Consider the following 20,487-nt stretch of genomic DNA (forward strand, 5'->3'; position numbering starts at 1 on the left):
GCTCATTTAAAATATGTCGAGGAAGTCATGAAATTGGTTAAGCGAATTTGCTAATTATTGTCTTAATAGCTTCAATGTGTTTTTCCTGTGATGGATCCTTCCACTAACCCTGTTTTAGTTTACTCTTCAGAAAAATGCTAAACTTCTAAAGTTATTGCCAATAATATTATTTTTAGTTTTGTGATTTGATACATTGAAAGTTTACATTTTTTTTTCCTTTGGGGATGACAGATCTTATGATAACCATCCTCAGAAGTGAGGGTTAATATGTCTTTGTGTGCATGTGTTTAGCCTGTGAATGCCATGTGAAAGGCTCCCATTCTGCCGTGTGCCATCTTGAGACCGGGCTCTGCGACTGCAAACCAAACGTGACTGGACAGCAGTGTGACCAGTGCTTGGTAAGATGCATGTGACTAATTGACACCTTAGCCTTGGTACAGAGGCGATTGAATCCATGACTCAGAAGGAGCTAAGTCCCCAAGTGTATTAGTCTGTTCTCACACTGCTATAGAGATACTACCCAAGACTGGGGAATTTATCAACAAAGGAGGTTTAATTGACTCACAGTTTTGCATGGTTGGGGAGGCCTCAGGAAACTTACAATCATGGTGGAAGGGGAAGCAGGCACCTTCTTTACAAGGCAGCAGGAGAGAGTAACTGTCAACACTTATAAAATTATCAGATCTCATGAGAATTCACTATCACCAGAACAGCATGGGGAGCTGCCCCTATGATCAAATCACCTCTCTCCTTCGACACATGGGGATTACAATTCGATTTGAGATTTGGGTGGGGACACAGAGTCAAACCATGTCACAAAATGTGGCTGACAAGTGGCGTGCCTGTCTAGAGAGTGGATGTTTGCTGTAAAGGGATGGAGATGGTGTCATGAATACTTTATGATTCTATGAAATACCCTGTGTGTGTTCTGGAACATACTAATATGAGGAGTCATTTATTAAAACGTATGTTGGTTTCCACTTTCTCCCCGTTTGGTGAAACAGCATGGCTATTATGGGCTGGACTCAGGCCATGGCTGCCAGCCCTGCAACTGCAGCGTGGCAGGCTCCGTGTCAGATGGCTGCACGGATGAAGGCCAGTGTCACTGTGTCCCAGGTGTGGCAGGGAAAAGGTGTGACAGGTGTGCCCGTGGCTTCTACGCCTACCAGGATGGTAGCTGTACACGTAAGCCTTGATTTCCTTGTTTGAGACTTTGTAGTCATTCCCAGAGCTTTCCTTGGGCCCTCCCTCTACTTCCAACTAATTTTGGTTAAGTGCCTTTACTTTTTCTCTTCTTTCCCTGGAGGATTTCATACCTTTTTTATGGTTTCTGGTCCCTATCAGGGTACAAGCCTAAGTTTTGGTCATGGCTCTGCCGCCTACTAATTGTGGGAGCTTAGATTCATTACTTAACTTTGCTTGGCCTCAGTTTCCTCATCTGTAAAATGGGGATGCTAATGAGAATCTGCATTGAGAAGTTAGTGTAAGTGTTCTGTATAAAGTCCTCAGCATGACATTGGGCCTGCAGTAAGTGCTTAGTAAATATTGGCTCCCTCTGTGATCACCTAGTGAGGGCTTTTTCACTCTTTTCTCTATTTCCCCTGTCCTGTCCCCATTTCCCCGCTTCCCTCAGTATCTCCTGAAATGGAGGGCCAGCTACCTCCATGAGACATGGAGGGGTCTTGGGAATTGTGAGGCGTCTTTTAGGAGTGAGAAGAGTGGCTTGGACTCTTAATAAAAGGGAAATAACAGCATCAGCTCTTAGCCCTTTAATGACATCACCCAGATCTGTAACCCAGCATTCGTCTTTATTTCAGCCTGTGACTGCCCACACACTCAGAATACCTGTGACCCAGAAACTGGAGAGTGTGTCTGCCCCCCTCACACACAGGGTGTGAAGTGTGAAGAATGTGAGGATGGGCACTGGGGCTACGATGTGGAGGTGGGGTGCCAGGTGAGCGCTGTCATCCACGCTCTTGCTTAACTGAGAGTTGCTTTGCTGTAGCAAGTTTCAGGCCTGTTCTTCTATATATTTTCTGGACTTTAATCTGTTGAATAGCTTTGTGAGTTTAAAAAAAAAAAAGCTCAATGTGGGCCAGGCACAGTGGCTCACACCTGTAATCACTGCACTTTGGGAGACTGAGGCAGGAGGATCGTTTGAAGCCAGGAATTCAAGACCAGCCTGGGCAACAAAGCAAGACCCTGTCTTTGCAAAAAATAACGATTAAAAAAAAATTTAGCCTGGTGTGGTGGCACACGCCTGTGGTCTCAGCTACTTGGGAGACTGAGGCAGGAGGATCACTTGAGCCTAGGGATTCAAGGCTGTAGTGAGCTGTGATGGCAACACTGCACTTCAGCCTGAACAACAGAGAAAGACTCTATCTTAAAAATCAAAAACAAAAACAATACACCTTAATGCAGATGACAGGAATCAAAGTGGAAGACACGACACCCTTAAGACACCTTATTCTAGGTTTTCTTCAAGAACCTAGTTGTTACATTGATGGTTAGAAAATCCAAAAAATGGCTGGGTGCGGTGGCTCACGCTTGTCATCCCAGCACTTTGGGAGACCGAGGTGGGCAGATCACAAGGTCAGGAGATTGAGACCATCCTGGCTAACACGGTGAAACCCCGTCTCTACTAAAAATACAAAAAAAATTAGCCGGGTGTGGTGGTGGGCGCCTGTAGTCCCAGCTACTCAGGAGGCTGAGGCAGGAGAACGGCGTGAACCCGGGAGGCGGAGCTTGCAGTGAGCCAAGATCGGGCCACTGCACTCCAGCCTGGGCAACAGAGCAAGACTCTCTCTCAAAAAAAAAAAAAAAGAAAATCCAAAAAATATTTGAGTGTCCTTTAATATATTGTGCAATGTATACTATCTTCCAAGAGAAAATAATAAATCACTTTATTGGGGGTTTATATCCAAACCGTGAGGCCACCAGTTTTCTATGTAGCCTTCTTCAGTTAAATTTGGGTATAGTTTGTGTTTTGGAAACAAGAGGAAATTACTTTTTTTTTTTTTTTTTAATTGAGACAGGATCTTACTCTGTCACCCAGGCTGGAGTGCAATGACACCATCAAAGCTCACTGTATCCTTGACCTCTTGGGCTCAAGCAATCCTCCCACTTCAGCCCCCCAAGTGGCTGGGACTACAGGCATGTGCTATCATGCCCAGCTAATTTTTTGATTATTTGTAGAAATGGGGGTCTCACTATGTTGCCCAGGCTGGTCTCAAACTCCTGGGCTCAAGTGATCTTCCCACCTCTGCATCCCAAAGTGCCATAATTGCAGGCATGAACCATTGTGCCTGGCCTGATTTCTACAGTAATTTTGTTAGACTTGTTTTGACCTAGTAAATTTAATTTCAGTTCACAATTTTGGCCCCGTGCGCATGTGCCACTAAGATGCACAGATTTCCGGCAACACAATGCCTGTCTCCTGTTGGCACATGGCAAAGTGAATCCATGCAACAATAGCAAGAGAGAGATGGTTCATTTGTAGAACTTCCCCACATGTAGTGTTTTCCTGTAATTCAAATATGTGTGCACTTGGAAGCATCAAATCTGCCTTTTTAATTGAGTTGGTTTTCCCATCTCTCAGGCCTGCAATTGCAGTCTCGTGGGGTCGACTCATCATCGGTGTGATGTGGTCACCGGCCATTGCCAGTGCAAGTCAAAATTTGGTGGCCAGGCCTGCGATCAGTGTTCCTTGGGTTACAGAGACTTTCCCGACTGTGTTCCCTGTGACTGTGACCTGAGGGGGACGTCAGGGGACGCCTGCAACCTGGAGCAGGGTCTCTGCGGCTGTGTGGAGGAAACCGGGGCCTGCCCTTGCAAGGTATTTACCATCCATCCTCCTCTTTCATCCTGTCTCTGGCTCCTCATCATGACTCCTGGGCTTTGACTACTTACCTAAGCAGCCAGGTTTGGGATGCTTTTTCTAGTGAGTTCACACTCCCTTCCGCATCTGAGTTCAAAGTCTCTTATGCTCCTCTAGAGTGATGGATGATTTTTGAAATTGAATTTTTACTGTTACAAGTGTCAGTTGATGGAACCGATTTGAAAACTGCCCTGAAGTTTTAATCATATATCCCAGAGGCTGAGTGGCTGTGTATCTTGAGTATGCAGGTGAGGTAGGTTTCTCAGGGCTTCGGGATTTGTGATGTGATCCCTGTGAAGTTACTGGGCTCCCGTATGTGCTGGCCACATTGAAGGAAATCGGGGTTTATTATTTTCCCAAGAGGTAAGATTTCAATGTCATTATAAGTTTTGTGTGTTTCCGTTAGTTTTCCCAATGTGCTTTGCTATTAGGAGGTCAGAGCCACCTCCTCTGGTCCTTTTCCCATGGGTGGTGAGATGGGAGCCCTCTGGCTTGATGATGGTAATGAGCTGATGGGTGACTGGAGATAAGAAGGAAAACTCATGTAGATATCATGGCCTGGGAGTAATGGAAGCATCAGTCTCCCCGTTTTCGACCTTATTTATTTATTTAGAGACAGAGTCTTGCTCTGTCTCTCAGGCTGGAGTGCAGTGGCACAATCTCGGCTCACTGCAACCTCCGTCTCCCGGGTTCAAGCAATTCTCCTGCCTCAGCCTCCCGAGTAGCTGGGACTAGAGGTGCCCACCACCACGCCTGGCTAAATTTTTGTATTTTTAGTAGAGATGGGGTTTCACCATATTGGCCAGGCTGGTCTCGAACTCCTGACCTCAGGTGATCCGTCTGCCTCAACCTCCCAAAGTGCTGGGATTACAGGTGTGAACCACCGCGCCCAGACTCTGCCACATCTTATGATAATAGCTGTGATGATAGACGAGTAGGGCAGTAGGCCTTGTCTTAATAATCACCTGGGCCAAGCACGGTGGCTCATACCTGTAATCCCAGCACTTTGGAAGGCCAAGGTGGGTGAATCACTTGAGGTCAGGAGTTCAAGACCAGCCTGGCCAACATGGCGAAACCCCATCTCTACTAAAAATACAAAATTAGCTGGGCATGGTGGCGAGCACCTGTAGTCCCAGCTACTCGGGAGGCTGAGGCAGGAGAATCGCTTGAACCCGGGAGGTGGAGGTTGCAGTGAGCCAAGATTGTGCCACTGCACTCCAGCCTGGGTGACAGAGCGAGACTCTGTCTTAAATAATAATAATAATAATAATATTTATCACCTGGCCGGTGGCACTCACACCCAGGGATTATCAGAATCACCTGGAGACTCGAGGCGGCTTCCAGAGTTGTCTCAGGACATTCTCATCAGGGACTCTGTATTTTCCAAACAATTCCAAGATGATTCTGATAATCATCTGTGTTTGAGAATCACTGATTGGATCTTTGAGAAAACTGACACTCAGAAAGCTCAGGGCCTGGCTAGAGGAAACTAATGTTTGTGCATCTATAATTATTTTTAAAATTATGTTTGTGTTTTATTTTGTCTCTGTTCAGAAATCACATCTCTTTTTTAGGCAAAAACGAGTCCTTTATTTGCTCCCCTTTAGGAGAATGTCTTTGGCCCTCAGTGCAACGAATGTCGAGAGGGCACCTTCGCTCTCCGCGCAGACAACCCCCTGGGCTGCAGCCCCTGCTTCTGCTCCGGGCTGTCCCACCTCTGCTCAGAGCTGGAGGGCTACGTGAGGACCCCAGTAAGTCACACACAGCCCAAACGTTCTGCTTCTAACCCCACTCCCCTGGGAGGTGGGTGGGGATGGGAAACACAGCCAAGTGTTCACATTAAATTTTGCTCTTATGGCATCCAAAATTCTAGGAAGCTAATTTGGGTTAGAACATGAATCAGAGCTCAGCTTCTGCTGGCCGAGGAAGTAAATGGAACTTGAACTAAAGGCTGTCCATGTTGTTCCTTAGCTAATCTATGAAAAGCTTTCATTGGAGAGAAGATAGAACTGCAAAATCTCAGCCGTCTTCTGCATATCATTGAACGTTTCCCCAGTGTAGCAACAGTTTGGCCCTAAATGGCAGTAGTTTAAAGCACTTTCAGTTCATTTTCTTCCAGATGTTTAGTTTAAAGGAAAAGTCTTTACTGTTTCTGTTTTAATAATGAAGCTGTTTCATCTGTGAAACAATGATGGAATCTAAAGAATGAAACTGGAGTGGAAAGTTCGCATTTTGAAGTGCACTTTCCCCTCCTTTCGTGGTTTAGGTAACGCTGGGCTCCGATCAACCTCTTCTGCGTGTGGTTTCTCAGAGTAACTTGAGGGGCACGACCGAGGGGGTTTACTACCAGGCCCCCGACTTCCTGCTGGATGCCGCCACCGTCCGGCAGCACATCCGTGCAGAGCCGTTTTACTGGCGGCTGCCGCAGCAGTTCCAAGGAGACCAGGTGAGGTGCACACCCAGCCGAGAGCCAGTCCATGCTTCCTAGGATATACAGAAATTGTTTAAAATCACCATAGTCTGGGCCGGCCTGTCATTTAAAGAAGTAGTTATTAATTTCCTCTTTTAAGTGGGATCAGAGAAGTTTAATGCTTATAAAAATCTCCTCAAATATATGGTTCCTTAAAATTTTTCATTAATTTTAAAAGTTTTTTAAGTTCATGTTATATTAATTTGGTTCTTCCTAAAGCAGTCATTCAACAAACATATACAGTCATGTGTCACTTAACAATGGAGAGACATTCTAGGGGAATGTGTCATTAGGTGCGAACGTTATTATTATAATCTCATGAGACCATGGTCATATATGTGGTTTGTCACTGACTGAAATATCATTACGTGGTATGGGACCCACTGTGTTTACTGATATGCTCTTGGTACAAACCTAGGTGCTATGGCCTGGGAGTCCCTTTTCAAGAAATTATCACTCATTTAGGGGGGAAAAAACTACTATAAAAGATCATGAAAGGCATCACTTGGATTTTTGTTTATATAAACATTGGAGTCTGTGTGTGAATTCACCCTGATCTTTACAATTTGCAAATATGCACCCAGTGCTCCTGGAGATAGAGAAATTTTTAATCTAAAGGAGCTTGAAAATAATTTGCATCACTACCACATTGATTTGTTATTTTGGAGCTCACTTTTGTTTGTTTTCTCGAAAGGAACTATATAACTTAGGTCAACTTAATAATCCATAATTAAATGAAATTAGAAGGAAGCAAATTCCAGACAACAAATTTCACCCATGTGATGTATTTTTAAGATACAAGATTTCTCTCATATGGTGGCAGTCTTGCAATAAAATGTTTTTAAATGAAAGCTTTGTCAGAGAAGTAAACAACACTTTATTATTTGATAGCTCATGGCCTATGGTGGCAAACTGAAGTACAGCGTGGCCTTCTATTCTTTGGATGGCGTCGGCACCTCCAATTTTGAGCCTCAAGTTCTCATCAAAGGTGGTCGGATCAGAAAGCAAGTCATTTACATGGATGCACCAGCCCCAGAGAATGGAGTGAGACAGGAACAAGAAGTAGCAATGAGAGAGGTGATAATGGGATCTTTTCATAGAAGTTCCTTAAAGACATTGACTTTGCTATGGATGTAGTGAAAGATGAAAGCCATTAATAAGAGAATGAGCAGCCAGGTACGGTGGCTCACACCTGTAATCCCACCACTTTGAGAAGCCGAGGTGGGTGGATCACCTGAGGTCAGGAGTTTGAGACCAGCCTGTCCAACATGATGAAACCCCGTCTCTACTAAAAATACAAAAATTAGCCAGGCATGGTGGCACACACGTGTAGTCCCAGCTACTTGGGAGGCTGAGGCAGGAGAATCTCTTGAACCCAGGAGGCGGAGGTTGCAGTGAGCTGAGATTGTGCCACTGCACTCCAGCTTGTGCGACAAAGAGACCGAGCAGGAAGACCCTGGGATCAAAATTCCAGTGAGATTAGCAAGATCTCCAAAAACAGTTTGAATTTCAAATTCTCAAGAAATGTATATTAGTTTTATGTCAATTTAGTGGGCACTGCATCTTAAATTCTTTATCTTGGCGTACTATTTTCAACCTGCATAGAGATAGTGGTACAGGAGACTTTGGACTTGCCCAGATTTGGGAAGTGTTTATTCTTGCAGCAGATGTTTACTGGATGTTCGCTGTGTGGCTGGCACTGCCTTAGGTAATGCATATCTATTGATAATGGGACTGACACTGCGCCTGCGCATGGAGGTTTCAGGAGGTCTTTGTCAGTTACACTCAGCGGCATGCACAGAACATGGCTCATTTCTGGAGAAATTTATAAAAGGATTTATTCTTTATAAGTTTTATGCCTGTCAGAATTTGGCCTCTGAGCTTAATTGAATGTGTTTTTCATTCTACAGAATTTTTGGAAATATTTTAACTCTGTTTCTGAAAAACCTGTCACGCGAGAGGATTTTATGTCTGTCCTCGGCGATGTTGAGTACATCCTTATCAAGGCATCGTATGGTCAAGGATTACAGCAGAGCAGGTACTTGGAGCTTCTAGAATTTTGACCGTTATTTTCATATTTGAAAGCAAACTGAAAGAATTTGACTCACTTCACTTCCATTACCTACTATTTTTATTAATCCATGTAGTTCAGTTCCTTACCAAAACATTGTTAAATATTAATATCATTATGGAATGTGTGAATTATAACTTAAAGTATCCACCTAGCATGCTAATGTCGATATAAAATATAAGGACATAATGGTGGAATCTTAGCTGAAGATAAAATGCAAAAAAAAATTGCTATTTCTGCACATGAAAACTGAAATGCCCGTGTCTTCGTAATGATGTATAAAGAATGCTGTCACCTACTCATCTAATACTTTAGCCCATAAAGAAAGCCATTAGGTCTTGGCCAAATCAGCACTTCAAGAGGTCTTTTAGGTGTACTTGTGTCACATTATTTTTAAATTCTAAAATGTCTAAAGTGTGTCATGACAGTTAGTAATGTGCTTTAACACACTTCACTTATAATCACAAGCAGGAACTACTCCAAACAGGGAAGAAAGCTCTGGTTTCATATATATGCAAGTGTTAGGTCATGTGCTATGTTTCTAGAAAGTTTTTCAAATGTTAGCATTTCCTCTCTTAACATGATGGCTGCACAGAATCTCAAACATTTCAATGGAGGTTGGCAGAAAGGCTGAAAAGCTGCACCCAGAAGAAGAGGTTGCATCTCTTTTAGAGAATTGTGTCTGTCCTCCTGGCACTGTGGGATTCTCATGTCAGGTACGGAGACTCTAGTCGAAATCTGTTTCCTGGGTTTGAGTTGAAATGTGCTTGTTACAGCAACTCCAAGAGATGAACAGAACTTACGTGTATCTACTATATCATTTTTTTCTCTTTTTGAATTAAAAAGAAATTAATTTTGGTAAAATGTACATAACAAAATCTTCCATCTTAACCATTCTTCAGGGTACAGTTTAGTTGTGTTAAGTACAGTCACATTGTTGTACAACTGTCACCACTATCATCCTCAGAACTTTTTATCATCCCAAACACAAACTCTGCACTCATTAAACACTAGCTCCCCATATCCTCTCTCCCCAGTCCCCCACAATCACCATTCTCCTTTTGGTCTCTATGTATTTGACCACTCTACAGCCCTCTTATATGATACATATAATACATGGCACATGCCTGTAATCCCAGCTACTCAGGAGGCTGAGGCAGGAGAATCACTTGAACCTGGGAGGTGAAGGCTGCAGTGAGCCGAGATCGTGCCATTGCACTCCAGCCTGAGTGACAGAGAGATACTCCATCTCAAAAATAAATAAATAAATAAATAAATAAATAAATAAATAAATAAATAAATAAGTGGATTAATACAGAATTTGTCTTTTTGCGAATGGCTTGTTTCACTTAGCATAATGTCCTCAAGGCTCATCCATGTTGTAGCATGTGTCAGAATTTCCCTCCTTTTTAAGGCTGAATAATATTCCATTGTACATACGTGCCACATTTTGCTTATTCGTTAATCTGTCAGTGAATAAACTTGGGTGGCTTCCCCGTCTTGGCTATTGTGAATAATGCTGCTATGAACATAGGGGTTCAAATATCTCTTTGAGATTCTGCTTCCAGTTCTTTTGGATATGTACCCAAAAGTGGACTTGCAGAATCATATGGTACTTGTATTTTCCATCTTTGGAGGGATGGAAATGGTATAGCTGCTGGTTTTTACTGTGCCATTTTCCATTCTCACCAGCAGTATACAAGGTCCAGTTTCTCACCAATACTTGTTAGTTTTTTTTTTTTTTTGATAGTTGATACCCTAACAGGTGTGCGGTGGCATCACCTTGTGTTTTTTCATTTGCATTTCTCTGATAGAGATGTTGAACTTCTTTTCATATACCTGTTGGCCATTTGTATGTCTCCTTTGGAGAAATGTCTATTCAAGTCCTTCACTCACTTATTAATCAGACTTTTTTGTCCTCCCTTTTGCATCCCCTCAGGACTGTGCCCCTGGGTACCACAGAGGGAAGCTCCCAGCAGGGAGTGACAGGGGACCACGCCCTCTGGTTGCTCCTTGTGTGCCCTGCAGTTGCAACAACCATAGTGACACCTGTGACCCCAACACCGGGAAGTGTCTGGTATGCTGGTTTGTGGGGGTGCTTGCCTGAGTTTAGAAGTAAAGTGGATGCTGAGTGTCAGATTTCTGGTCTAAGTCATAGCCGTGCCTTGGTTTACTGAGAGGTTAAATTTAGCTAAATATAAAATATAAACCTATTTCCTTGAGGACGGCATAGCTTAGTGGTTCTGACCTTATCAGTGGAAATTCTTTTATAAATTTTCCTTTCTTGATGAATTTATCTGTGGGCATCAATTTGGGAATTAGAGTCGTGCACCAAATAATGACGTTTTCATCAACAACAGATCACATATAGGACAGTGGTCTGATAAGACTATAATACTGTGTTTTTACTGTACCTTTTCTATGTTAGATATAGTTAGACGCACAAATATTTCCTATTGTGTTGCAATTGCCTACAGTATTCAGTACGGTAACATGCTGGACAGGTTTGTGGCCCAGGAGCAATAGGCTCTACCATATGGCCTAGGCATGTAGTAGGCTGTGCCATCTAGGTTTGTATAAGTGCACTCTATGACGTTCACACCGTGACAAAATCAGCTAGGGATGCATTTCTCAGGCAGTATCCCCATCTTTAAGTGATGCATGACTGTAGTTGCATGCCTTGTTTTTAATTGCAGTACTGGTTGCTGTAGTCAAAATAGATGAGAACTGTATACGATGAAGTTTGGGGGCTCACCTGGGAATTTTAAAATAAGTTAATGCCAGTGTTGAAAATGTACTTCTCTGTGTAAAGTATTGCCCTCTCCTTGCATTTTTTAAAAAAATGCATATTCTCTAGGGGATGATAACAGCACATTATTCACATGTTAGTGTGTGTTTGCTTGTCAGCCACCTTCTCCTAGGCCAAGATTGGTCTCGGGGACACATGGAGAGCTCTGACCACTGTAAACGACTAAGCGGCCCTGACAGAAGCCTCGCAGCCCTGACCGAGGACAAATTCCTGTGTCCATGATTTAGCTTAAGCCAATGAAGCAGATAACAAAATAATGTGATATTCGTTTCCTACTCCTGAAGGCTCATGCTTTACAGTAACTCAGGTGGAAACATTGATTACTAATTGTTCCAAGATTAACTCACCTTGGGTAAAATAATGCATTGAAGGGAAATGAGCTGCCCACCAAGGACACACCCGAAGCCTTGGAGATCCTGGGTGTGGCCCAATCACAAGGAAACACTGGAGCCAAAAGAGAGGAATTAGGACTGCAGGCTCCCAATCTGCCTCCCGCCACATTTTGATTCTGGTTTTCCCTCTTTTTGACAATTCCTGTCACTGAAACCCATTATAAACAAAAAATGGTGTCTGGGTTTAGAGGATGGGATTTCAGGGTTGCAGTGGACCTTCTATTCTTGTCAGAGTCCCTTCAGATTTTATTATTATTATTATTATTTTCAAGATGGAGGCTTGCTCTGTCACCCAGGCTGGAGTACAATGGCGCAGTCAGCTCACTGCAACATCTGCCTCTTGGCTTCAAGCAATTCTCCTGCTCAGCCTCCTGAGTAGCTGAGATTACAGGCGCCTGCCACCACACCCAGCTAATTTTTGTATTTTTAGTAGAGACAGGGTTTCACCATGTTGGCCAGGCTGGTTTCGAATTCCTGACCTCAAATGATCCGCCTGCCTTGGCCTCCCAAAGTGCTGGGATTACAGGCATGAGCCATCACGCCCAGCTGTCCCTTCAGATATTAAGTCTGAACTATAGCAGCCATGCCAGGCAGTAATTTAGTGTACATTTTACACACCTGCAACAATGGGGAGCTCACTCCCAAAACAGCTCTGCTCATCTTTGGGCAGCTCTGATTCTTTCTAAGCCAGTGCCCCTGACCATGCATCTGTTGGTGCAGTTTTATTCTTTGGAGCTGTTAAGATAAACCATGAGTTCAGATTATTCATGAAAAGTGATGGGATCTTAACAAATACCTTGTGAAACTACTTGATCAAATCCCTCTTTCCCATGTCTAAAGGCACTGAATCTTCAGCCCTCCAAGTCACATACCCTCACATGCCTGGAGGCCAGATGGAGTGGTCATGGGTCCATTCACCAGCCTGTGGTGTGCATGTCACTGTCTGTCTTCGGTATCCTGCCCTGAGCCTAACGCCTTTGCTCCCGGAGTCAGTGGGAGCTTCCCTCCTTAACTCGAGGTGCTGTGTCTCCATGGCACAGCCTGGACAGGGTAGTCATACCCGCCCTGTCACTGCTGCCTCACGGCATTGACTAGACACAAGACCCTTGAACTCTTCCCATCAGTATAGTGCCTCAGTCCCTTCTTCCTTGGTCTTTGAGCTCAGGACCTTCCCTTCCATCCTCAGTTTTTTGAATCCTTTTGTGATTTAGTGCAGTTATTTCCCTTCAACATAATCTCCTAAGCACTCCCCCTGTGCTTATTGTACAGGTAGATATGAAGACCTTTTTGGATCTGATTTTGTCATTAGTATATAGGATGTTCAGGTCACTGAGCATTTGGTGTTATCATAAAAATGATTGGGGCCGGGCGCGGTGGCTCACGCCTGTAATACCAGCACTTTGGGAGGCCAAGGTGGGCGGATCACCTGGGGCCGGGAGTTTGAGACCAGCCTGACCAACATGGAGAAACCCCATCTCTACTAAAAATACAAAATTAGCCAGGCGTGGTGGCTCATGCATGTAATCCCAGCTGCTCGGGAGGCTGGGGCAGAAGAATCACTTGAACCCGGGAGGCAGAGGTTGCGGTGAGCCGAGATCGCACCATTACACTCCAGCCTGGGCAACAAGAGCGAAACTCCACCTCAAAAAAAAAAGTGATTGATTGGAAGTATGACTTGGAAGGGGCTGGGGAGACTGAGGACAAGGGTGGTAGCTTGGGAGCTCCTCTTCCTGGTTACCCACTCCCTACCACTGCCTTCTGGGAGATACGTCTGAACCTTTTTACATCAGTGAAATATTGGCAGGCATTCTCTGTGCATTTCCCATAGCAACTAATTCAGCCCACAGTTTGGTTCTCATTAGGGGATCCTTGTTTCCCTGCCACTCTTGGGGCAGCTTGTCTTTCCTTCTCTAGGGAGCCCACAGTCTGTCGTAAGTCAGGGGGAGTTGGTGTTAGCCATGGAAAACCTGAAAATCTTCAATTCTCTCTCATCATCTAATATTTATTCCTTGTCAGGTTTAGGCCATGCCATTAACACATTTACTTTTCAAGAGAGAGATTACAAATTTTACTTCTACAGAGAGATGAGTTTGAGAGGTCAGGTAGATCCCAGTAAAATTTATCCTCATCAGGGAAAAAAATAGGAATAGAACTTTAAAATGAAAAATACTAGAATTTTAAAAACATTTAAATGAACTTAAAATAGTCTTTTTTTAACATGTAACAAGATGTCTTTCTGTATCACCTCTCACTGCCAAGGATAAAAGTGTGAGTCAGCCTGGGAGTTTGCTCAGGGGTTCCTCACTGATCCTGGAAACCTATTCAGCTGCATCAGACATGGAATCTTGTGCCCAGTGGCTGAGTAAATAGAGATGAATTGAGCAAATGCCAATTTCAAATTGGAATCAGATGGCAAGAACTGCTTGTTCTTTTAGCTTTAAAAATGTGTACCTTTTTGGCCGGGCACGGTGGCTCACGCCTGTAATCCCAGCACTTTGGGAGGCCGAGGCGGGCAGATCACAAGGTCAGGAGATCGAGACCATCCTGGCTAACACGGTGAAATCCTGTCTCTACTAAAAATAAAAATAAAAATAAATTAGCCGGGTGTGGTGGTGGGCACCTGTAGTCCCGGCTACTCGGGAGGCTGAGGCAGGAGAATGGCGTGAACCCGGGAGGTGGAGCTCGCAGTGAGCCGAGATCATGCCTCTGCACTCCAGCCTGGGTGACAGAGCGAGACTCCAACTCAAAAAAAAAAAAACCAAAGTAAGTGTACCTTTTTTAATAGCAAGACCGTAGGTCGAAAGGATGATATAAAATTTAACTGGAAATGCCACATAGGGTGGCTCATGCATGTCGTCCCAGCTACTTAGGAGGCCGAGGCAGGAGGATCACCTGAGGCCAGGAGTTTGAGACCAGCCTGGGCAACATAGCAAGACCCCCTATCTGTACAAAAAAGTTAAAAGTTAGACAAACATGGTGGCGTGTGCCTCTGGTCCCAGCTACTCGAGAGGCTGAGGCAGGAGAATCACTTGAGCCTGGGAGGTCAAAGCTACAGTGAGCTATGATTGCACCACTGCACTCCAGCCTGGGCAACACAGGGAGACCTCGTCTCTAAAAAAAAAAAAAAGAAAAAAATTAACTGGAAGTTAGTTGTTGGTTGCAGTAATCTATCAGTGGTGCTCTAAAACCATGAGTTTTCTTCCCTCATTGTCTATTTCCTAAATCATCTATCCATTCTTCAATTCCTTACATGTGGTTGTTGAACCCTGACTGTGTGCAAAACTGGTGCTTCAAATTGTTTTTTGGGGCACTAAATATTTTAAATCTATGTTTTAAGGTTCTGCAAACTGCTTTTAGGGCTCCTATGTCTATTTTCCTTAAGAAGAATGTACTAGTAATTTCTTGGCTGTATTGGATGAATGCAGCCTTAGGATGAATGAAAGCCACAGAGCGGGAAATGTTTTCAGGATTTTAAGAATATGGAGGAAAATGCTCCCCTTTCCTGAAGAATATTTTTAAAAGCTAGCTGATATAAAACGTGGCAGTGCTTAGCTATTACCAGATAAGAATGATTTCTAACAATTTCCCATTTTTTCCCCCTTCCTTTAAATGTGGGCTCCCAGAACTGTGGCGATAACACAGCAGGTGACCATTGTGATGTGTGTACTTCTGGCTACTACGGAAAGGTGACTGGCTCAGCAAGTGACTGTGCTCTGTGTGCCTGTCCTCACAGCCCTCCTGCCAGGTGAGTCCCCACAGGTGCAGCTGGCATGCTGGGCTGCCCAGGGCTGCTTCCAGTTCAGCCTCATTTTCAAGGGTCTCTGAGTGGTCTGTTGTTAATGAATATTCTCCATTGGTTGCAAAAGGCTAATTTTAAGAAAAGGTGTTCATTCTCAAAAGCATTGGAAGAGAATCTTTTCAAAAGCAAAGTATCTGTTTTGGTATTGGATGTTTGGATGGAAGCAATTAAAGAAAGAACTTCTAGGTTTTGTTTTTTAAGACTCATTTTAGCCCACAGCATATGTATCCAATCTGCATGGAGATAAATAATTATTAATTTTATTGATAATGATACAAAAGAACCCAATTACCATTTAAGGGAATGGGGTTAGAGTTTGTATAAGCTGGTGCCTCAGTGCTGAAATACCACATGGTGATAAAATTGGGACTAGTTTCTACCTTGTACTTATGATGCTTGTACAGAATTATCTGAATGCAAAAGGGAACCAGAAATTTTAAGTGGGAATTAGAATATCAAAGAATCCTCTTTGGTTCAAATGAAAATTATAACTCATCAATAATATTTTATTATTGCTTAGAATATTTGGCAAGGTATTGAACATATAAAGATCAAATGTTAACTTTTGGTATACTGCAGTGAAGTATTCCTTTTAATATTTGTCTGAATCTTCTGTTTTTTATTGCCTCCAAGTAAATGATGCCTGATGGTGAGTACCAAATGAGAGGCACTATGTACACTTCCCTTGCAAGCTATGAAGCATCCTAAAATTTGTTGTTACTAGTGCTTATTTTTTGTATTAAATGTATATATATAAATTTTGACTTGTCAATTCCACTTCTGTAGTCTGTGCTATAGAAATACTTGCATGTGTGTGTAAAGATGGATATGTTTTTGCATTGCTTTTACTCATGAGGAATAGGGGGAAAACGGAAATATCTACTTACGGGGAATTGATTGTATACATTGTGTTACATTCCTAGAGTGAAATATTTTACAAACACGGAGAAAAGAATAAGGTATATCTGTAGGCACAGAATTGGAGAAATGGCCAATTGAAGTATGTAATTGAATATGGAGTGTGATGCCATTTTGGAAAAAATTCATATCCACATGTCTATTCATACCCATATTATAGGTGGCTATATGTGCCCAGAGAAGTATTGGGAAGGACATTCTACCCTACTACTTTGCACGTTTCTCTGCTGTTTGAATATTTTACTTCTTCAATCATAAAAAGGTTATAAACATCCCCAAAGTCCGCATTAATAAGTTAAAGTTTGTGCTATCAGGAAGAGATTGTCAGGATGTGAACATTTTTGTGTGCTCTGAATCTCAGATGCCCTAAAACACATGCTTTATTTTCTACATATTTTGTTTCCACTGAAGTCTATCCCTTTACTATTTTAAGGAGGAAAAAGAGTTGGAAGTGGTATGGGGCTGATAACTGACGCTGGAAACTTCATCTTGCTAACGAAAAGGAACCAGACTTGGCTCTAACTGGTTTTGTTTTTTATTGTTGTCTCCAGTAGTTTGCATGCACCCAGCTCAGCCTCTAGATGGCACATTGGTAATTTAAAACGTGAAGGCAGAGGGTAGAGGATGTTGAGAAAAAGGAGTAAAACAAAAGCAGAAATCCATGAATGAGGAGATCAAATCCCAGTCAATGATTAAACTTTGAGAGGCTCTGTCATTTTGCTTATGGCAGCCTACCACATAACTCCCTGCCTGCCTTTAGGTGCATCAGTTCTCCAGTTCTGCCCTATTTCCTTGCCTTTGCTTCCCTGGCTTTCCTTCCTCGCCTTTTGTTACAGTCAATAAAGTTCTTTTCGTCAGCGTGTGTTCAGCCATCTTCCCTCTGCTGTTTTTTCGTGCTTGCTCATAGTTGTTTCAGCTCTCTTACCACCTTATCACTTAGTAAGCAAAGACCCTTTTTCCTTGGAACACTCTCTCGTTGGGTGGCCAATTAGTGATAATCCCTAAGGTCAGTCTTCTTCCACTTAACATTCACATGATTGTCCCTGGACAGGGTCTTATGAATGTCTTTTGGATACAAGATGTGTGTGCACTTACTGATTACTTTTATTTTCCTTCTTTTTGCCAGGTAGACTGTAAGCTCTAAAACGCTATGTGTAATCACATAACTTTGAGACCAGTATGGTGTATCCTAAGAGTAATGAATAAGTACCTTAAGGGAAGATGGAAATTGTATATCTGAAAATTCAAAAAGAAATTCTTTTCCTCCAGTTTTAGTCCCACTTGTGTCTTGGAAGGTGACCACGATTTCCGTTGTGACGCCTGTCTCCTGGGCTATGAAGGAAAACATTGTGAAAGGTACATGGGTGGATTGTCATGTGGAAATCCGTGGGCACTCTGTTTCTTTTATAAGGTATTGGGCATATTTACTATAGTAATCTGGGAGCCATTATCAATTATCAGTTTGGATGTGCTTGATTGAAATAGGACCTCATTACTGTTCCAGAACAAGTTTTCCCAAGGTGAATGGATCTGTGCTTTGCATTTCATTTGGTGGAAATGATTACTGTTGCAAGTTAGAAGCTGGTATTGACTATCCTGTCTGTACCTATGTCCCTTCCTTTCTGTAGGTGCTCCTCGGGCTATTATGGGAACCCTCAAACACCAGGTGGCAGTTGCCAGAAGTGTGACTGCAACCCGCACGGCTCTGTCCACGGTGACTGTGACCGCACATCTGGGCAGTGCGTTTGCAGGCTGGGGGCCTCAGGGCTCCGGTGTGATGAGTGTGAACTGAGGCACATTCTGATGGAAACAGATTGTGTTTGTGAGTATTTCTCCTCTAAATGTGTAAAGATGGTTTTTCCTCCCAAATGTGTCGGGAAAGAAGTGATGACGGCACACTAAAGTGTCTGCAGGATAAAAACATCCTATTTTATTTTCATTTTCTTATTTTCTAAGCATAGATCACTGTTGCATCTGCTGAACTGAACCTTTCATCATGTGTTTTCCAGCTGAGGCAGGAGGTTCTAAGATAGCAGTTTATTCCTCTGGCACTCAGAGCAGCACAGTGATTTCAACTTTCTCGTTTAGTGGCATTACTATTTCCTTTAGTGGAGCCAGGAGTGATTTAGTGCAGGAGAGGAAACAGCTTTGTGGGGTTGTCATTTGTGTTACCCCAATTTCATGATAGCTTCCACTCATGACTATCATGGATTTAAAAAAAAAAAAAAAAAACAAAGAAATGGAGTCTTGCTCTGTCCCCCAGGCTGGAGTGCAGTAGCACAATCTCGGCTTACTGCAACCTCCGCCTCCTGGACTCAAGTGATTCCTCTGCCTCAGCCTCCCGAGTAGCTGGGATCACAGGTGTCCACCACCTTGCCTGGCTAATTTTTGTATTTTTAGTAGAGACAGGATTTCACCATGTTGGCCAGGCTGGTCTTGAACTCCTGACCTCAGGCAATCCGCCTGCCTTGGCCTCCCAAAATTCTGGGATTACAGGCATGAACCACCATACCCGGCCTGTCGTGGGCTTTTGTAAACTTTTTTTCCAGTTCTGATTTATTCTACCAGCAAGTGCATGAGATAGTCATCTTGGGATGTCTTCTCAGGGGTTAATGGGGAAGATAAGGAGGCCTGTTAAGATCATGGCATTGGAGGTCTTTTTTGCTTTGACTTTTGTGTAGATTATAAGCACAAACACCCCCACTGTTCTCTCCAGTGTCCTTCACTTGTACTTGCGAAAGATGCATTTGCAAACTGCCTGAGGAGGTGACAGAGCAGGCTGTGGAAGGGAATGCTGGGATTCAGTGCAGTGGGTCCTAGTTAAAGATGAGCCAGGCAGTATAAAGATGGGGGCAGAAGAATGAAATGTGTGCCATAACTCCCTACCTGTCTTTAGGTGCATCTATTCTCCAGTTCTGCCTTACTTCCTTGCCTTTGCTTCCCTGGCTTGCCTTCATCACCTTTCATTACAGTCAATAAAGTTCTTTTTGTCAGCGTGTGTTCAGCGCTCTTCCCCCTGCTGTTTTTCATGCTTGCTCATAGTTGTTTCAACTCTCTTACCACCTTATCACTTAGTAAGCAAAGACCCTTTTGCTTACTGGGCGCCCCTCTTGGCCTCAGCTGTTTCTTTCTGTGTGACCTCTGGGAAGTTACTTATCTGATCTGAGTCTTGGTGTCATCATTGAATAGGGGCCTAGCACTTCCTGCCGTGCCCCCCTTGGCACAGTTGGAGTGAGAATGAGATCAGATGTGGTGCACGGGGTCTTGGAGTGTACTCTGACCGCATATGTCATTTTCACAAAACAACTTACACAACTCCATGAAAAAAATGGGCAGACCACATCGCATTAACTTTAACTCTCCTTTTTAAAAATTTGTCTTGTAGCCTGTGATGATGAGTGTGTAGGTGTGCTGCTGAATGACTTGGATGAGATTGGTGATGCCATTCTTTCTCTGAACCTCACTGGCATTATCCCTGTCCCATATGGAATTTTGTCAAACCTGGAAAATACAACTAAATATCTCCAGGTAGGTACTGGAAATACAGAGATGAACAGACACTTGTATCATTAAGGGATGTAGTCAGTGGGAATGGTGGGAGTCATTCCATGTGTCCTCCCCACAGTGTGAGAGCCCAACTTCCATCAGCCCCTGCGGGCAGGTGTCCAGTCTTTCCTTGACTATGACCAGTGACAGGCACTTACTTACTTATCTCACATGCTAGCTTGTTTCACGGTGGGACAGCTTTCATCATTTCAGTGCTCTCTGGAGGACTCCTCATCAATGCTGCCCTCTGTGGCCCTCATTCTGCCTTTTGGGATAAGACCAAGTCCACTTGCTCTTCTGTAAGACAACTTTGGGTATTTGCAAACAGTTGCCCTATTAGAAAAGCAGAAAATAGGCCAGGCGCGGTGGCTCACATCTGTAATCCCAGCATCCCAGCACTTTGGGGGGCCAAGGCGGGCGGATCACGAGGTCAAGAGATCGAGACCATCCTGGCCAACGTGGTGAAACCCCATCTCTACCAAAAATACAAAAATTAGCTGGGTGTGGTGGCGCGTGCCTGTAGTCCCAGCTACCTGGGAGGCTGAGGCAGGAGAATTGCTTGAACCTGGGAGGTGGAGGTTGCAGTGAGCCAAGATCACACCACT

At 43.6% G+C, this 20,487-nt stretch overlaps 1 protein-coding gene across 2 annotated transcripts in view; it reads left to right on the forward strand.

Moving 5' to 3' along the window:
- The window catches only part of LAMA1 (laminin subunit alpha 1), a 175,691-nt gene that overhangs the window by 98,339 nt on the left and 56,865 nt on the right, over nucleotides 1-20,487 (forward strand). For both annotated transcript variants that reach the window (XM_019014254.4, XM_063699401.1), the window contains exons 20-33: nucleotides 292-398; nucleotides 1,005-1,185; nucleotides 1,818-1,954; nucleotides 3,599-3,835; nucleotides 5,485-5,628; nucleotides 6,144-6,323; nucleotides 7,239-7,424; nucleotides 8,258-8,385; nucleotides 9,014-9,134; nucleotides 10,358-10,495; nucleotides 15,243-15,364; nucleotides 17,606-17,692; nucleotides 17,965-18,158; nucleotides 19,722-19,864. In XM_019014254.4, the coding sequence (XP_018869799.3) occupies nucleotides 292-398; nucleotides 1,005-1,185; nucleotides 1,818-1,954; nucleotides 3,599-3,835; nucleotides 5,485-5,628; nucleotides 6,144-6,323; nucleotides 7,239-7,424; nucleotides 8,258-8,385; nucleotides 9,014-9,134; nucleotides 10,358-10,495; nucleotides 15,243-15,364; nucleotides 17,606-17,692; nucleotides 17,965-18,158; nucleotides 19,722-19,864 (2,105 nt within the window). The remainder of the gene's footprint in view (nucleotides 1-291; nucleotides 399-1,004; nucleotides 1,186-1,817; nucleotides 1,955-3,598; nucleotides 3,836-5,484; nucleotides 5,629-6,143; nucleotides 6,324-7,238; nucleotides 7,425-8,257; nucleotides 8,386-9,013; nucleotides 9,135-10,357; nucleotides 10,496-15,242; nucleotides 15,365-17,605; nucleotides 17,693-17,964; nucleotides 18,159-19,721; nucleotides 19,865-20,487) is intronic.

The sequence above is a fragment of the Gorilla gorilla genome, chromosome 17 (assembly GCF_029281585.2).
Source record: "Gorilla gorilla gorilla isolate KB3781 chromosome 17, NHGRI_mGorGor1-v2.1_pri, whole genome shotgun sequence".
NCBI classification, from domain to species: Eukaryota; Metazoa; Chordata; class Mammalia; order Primates; family Hominidae; genus Gorilla; species Gorilla gorilla.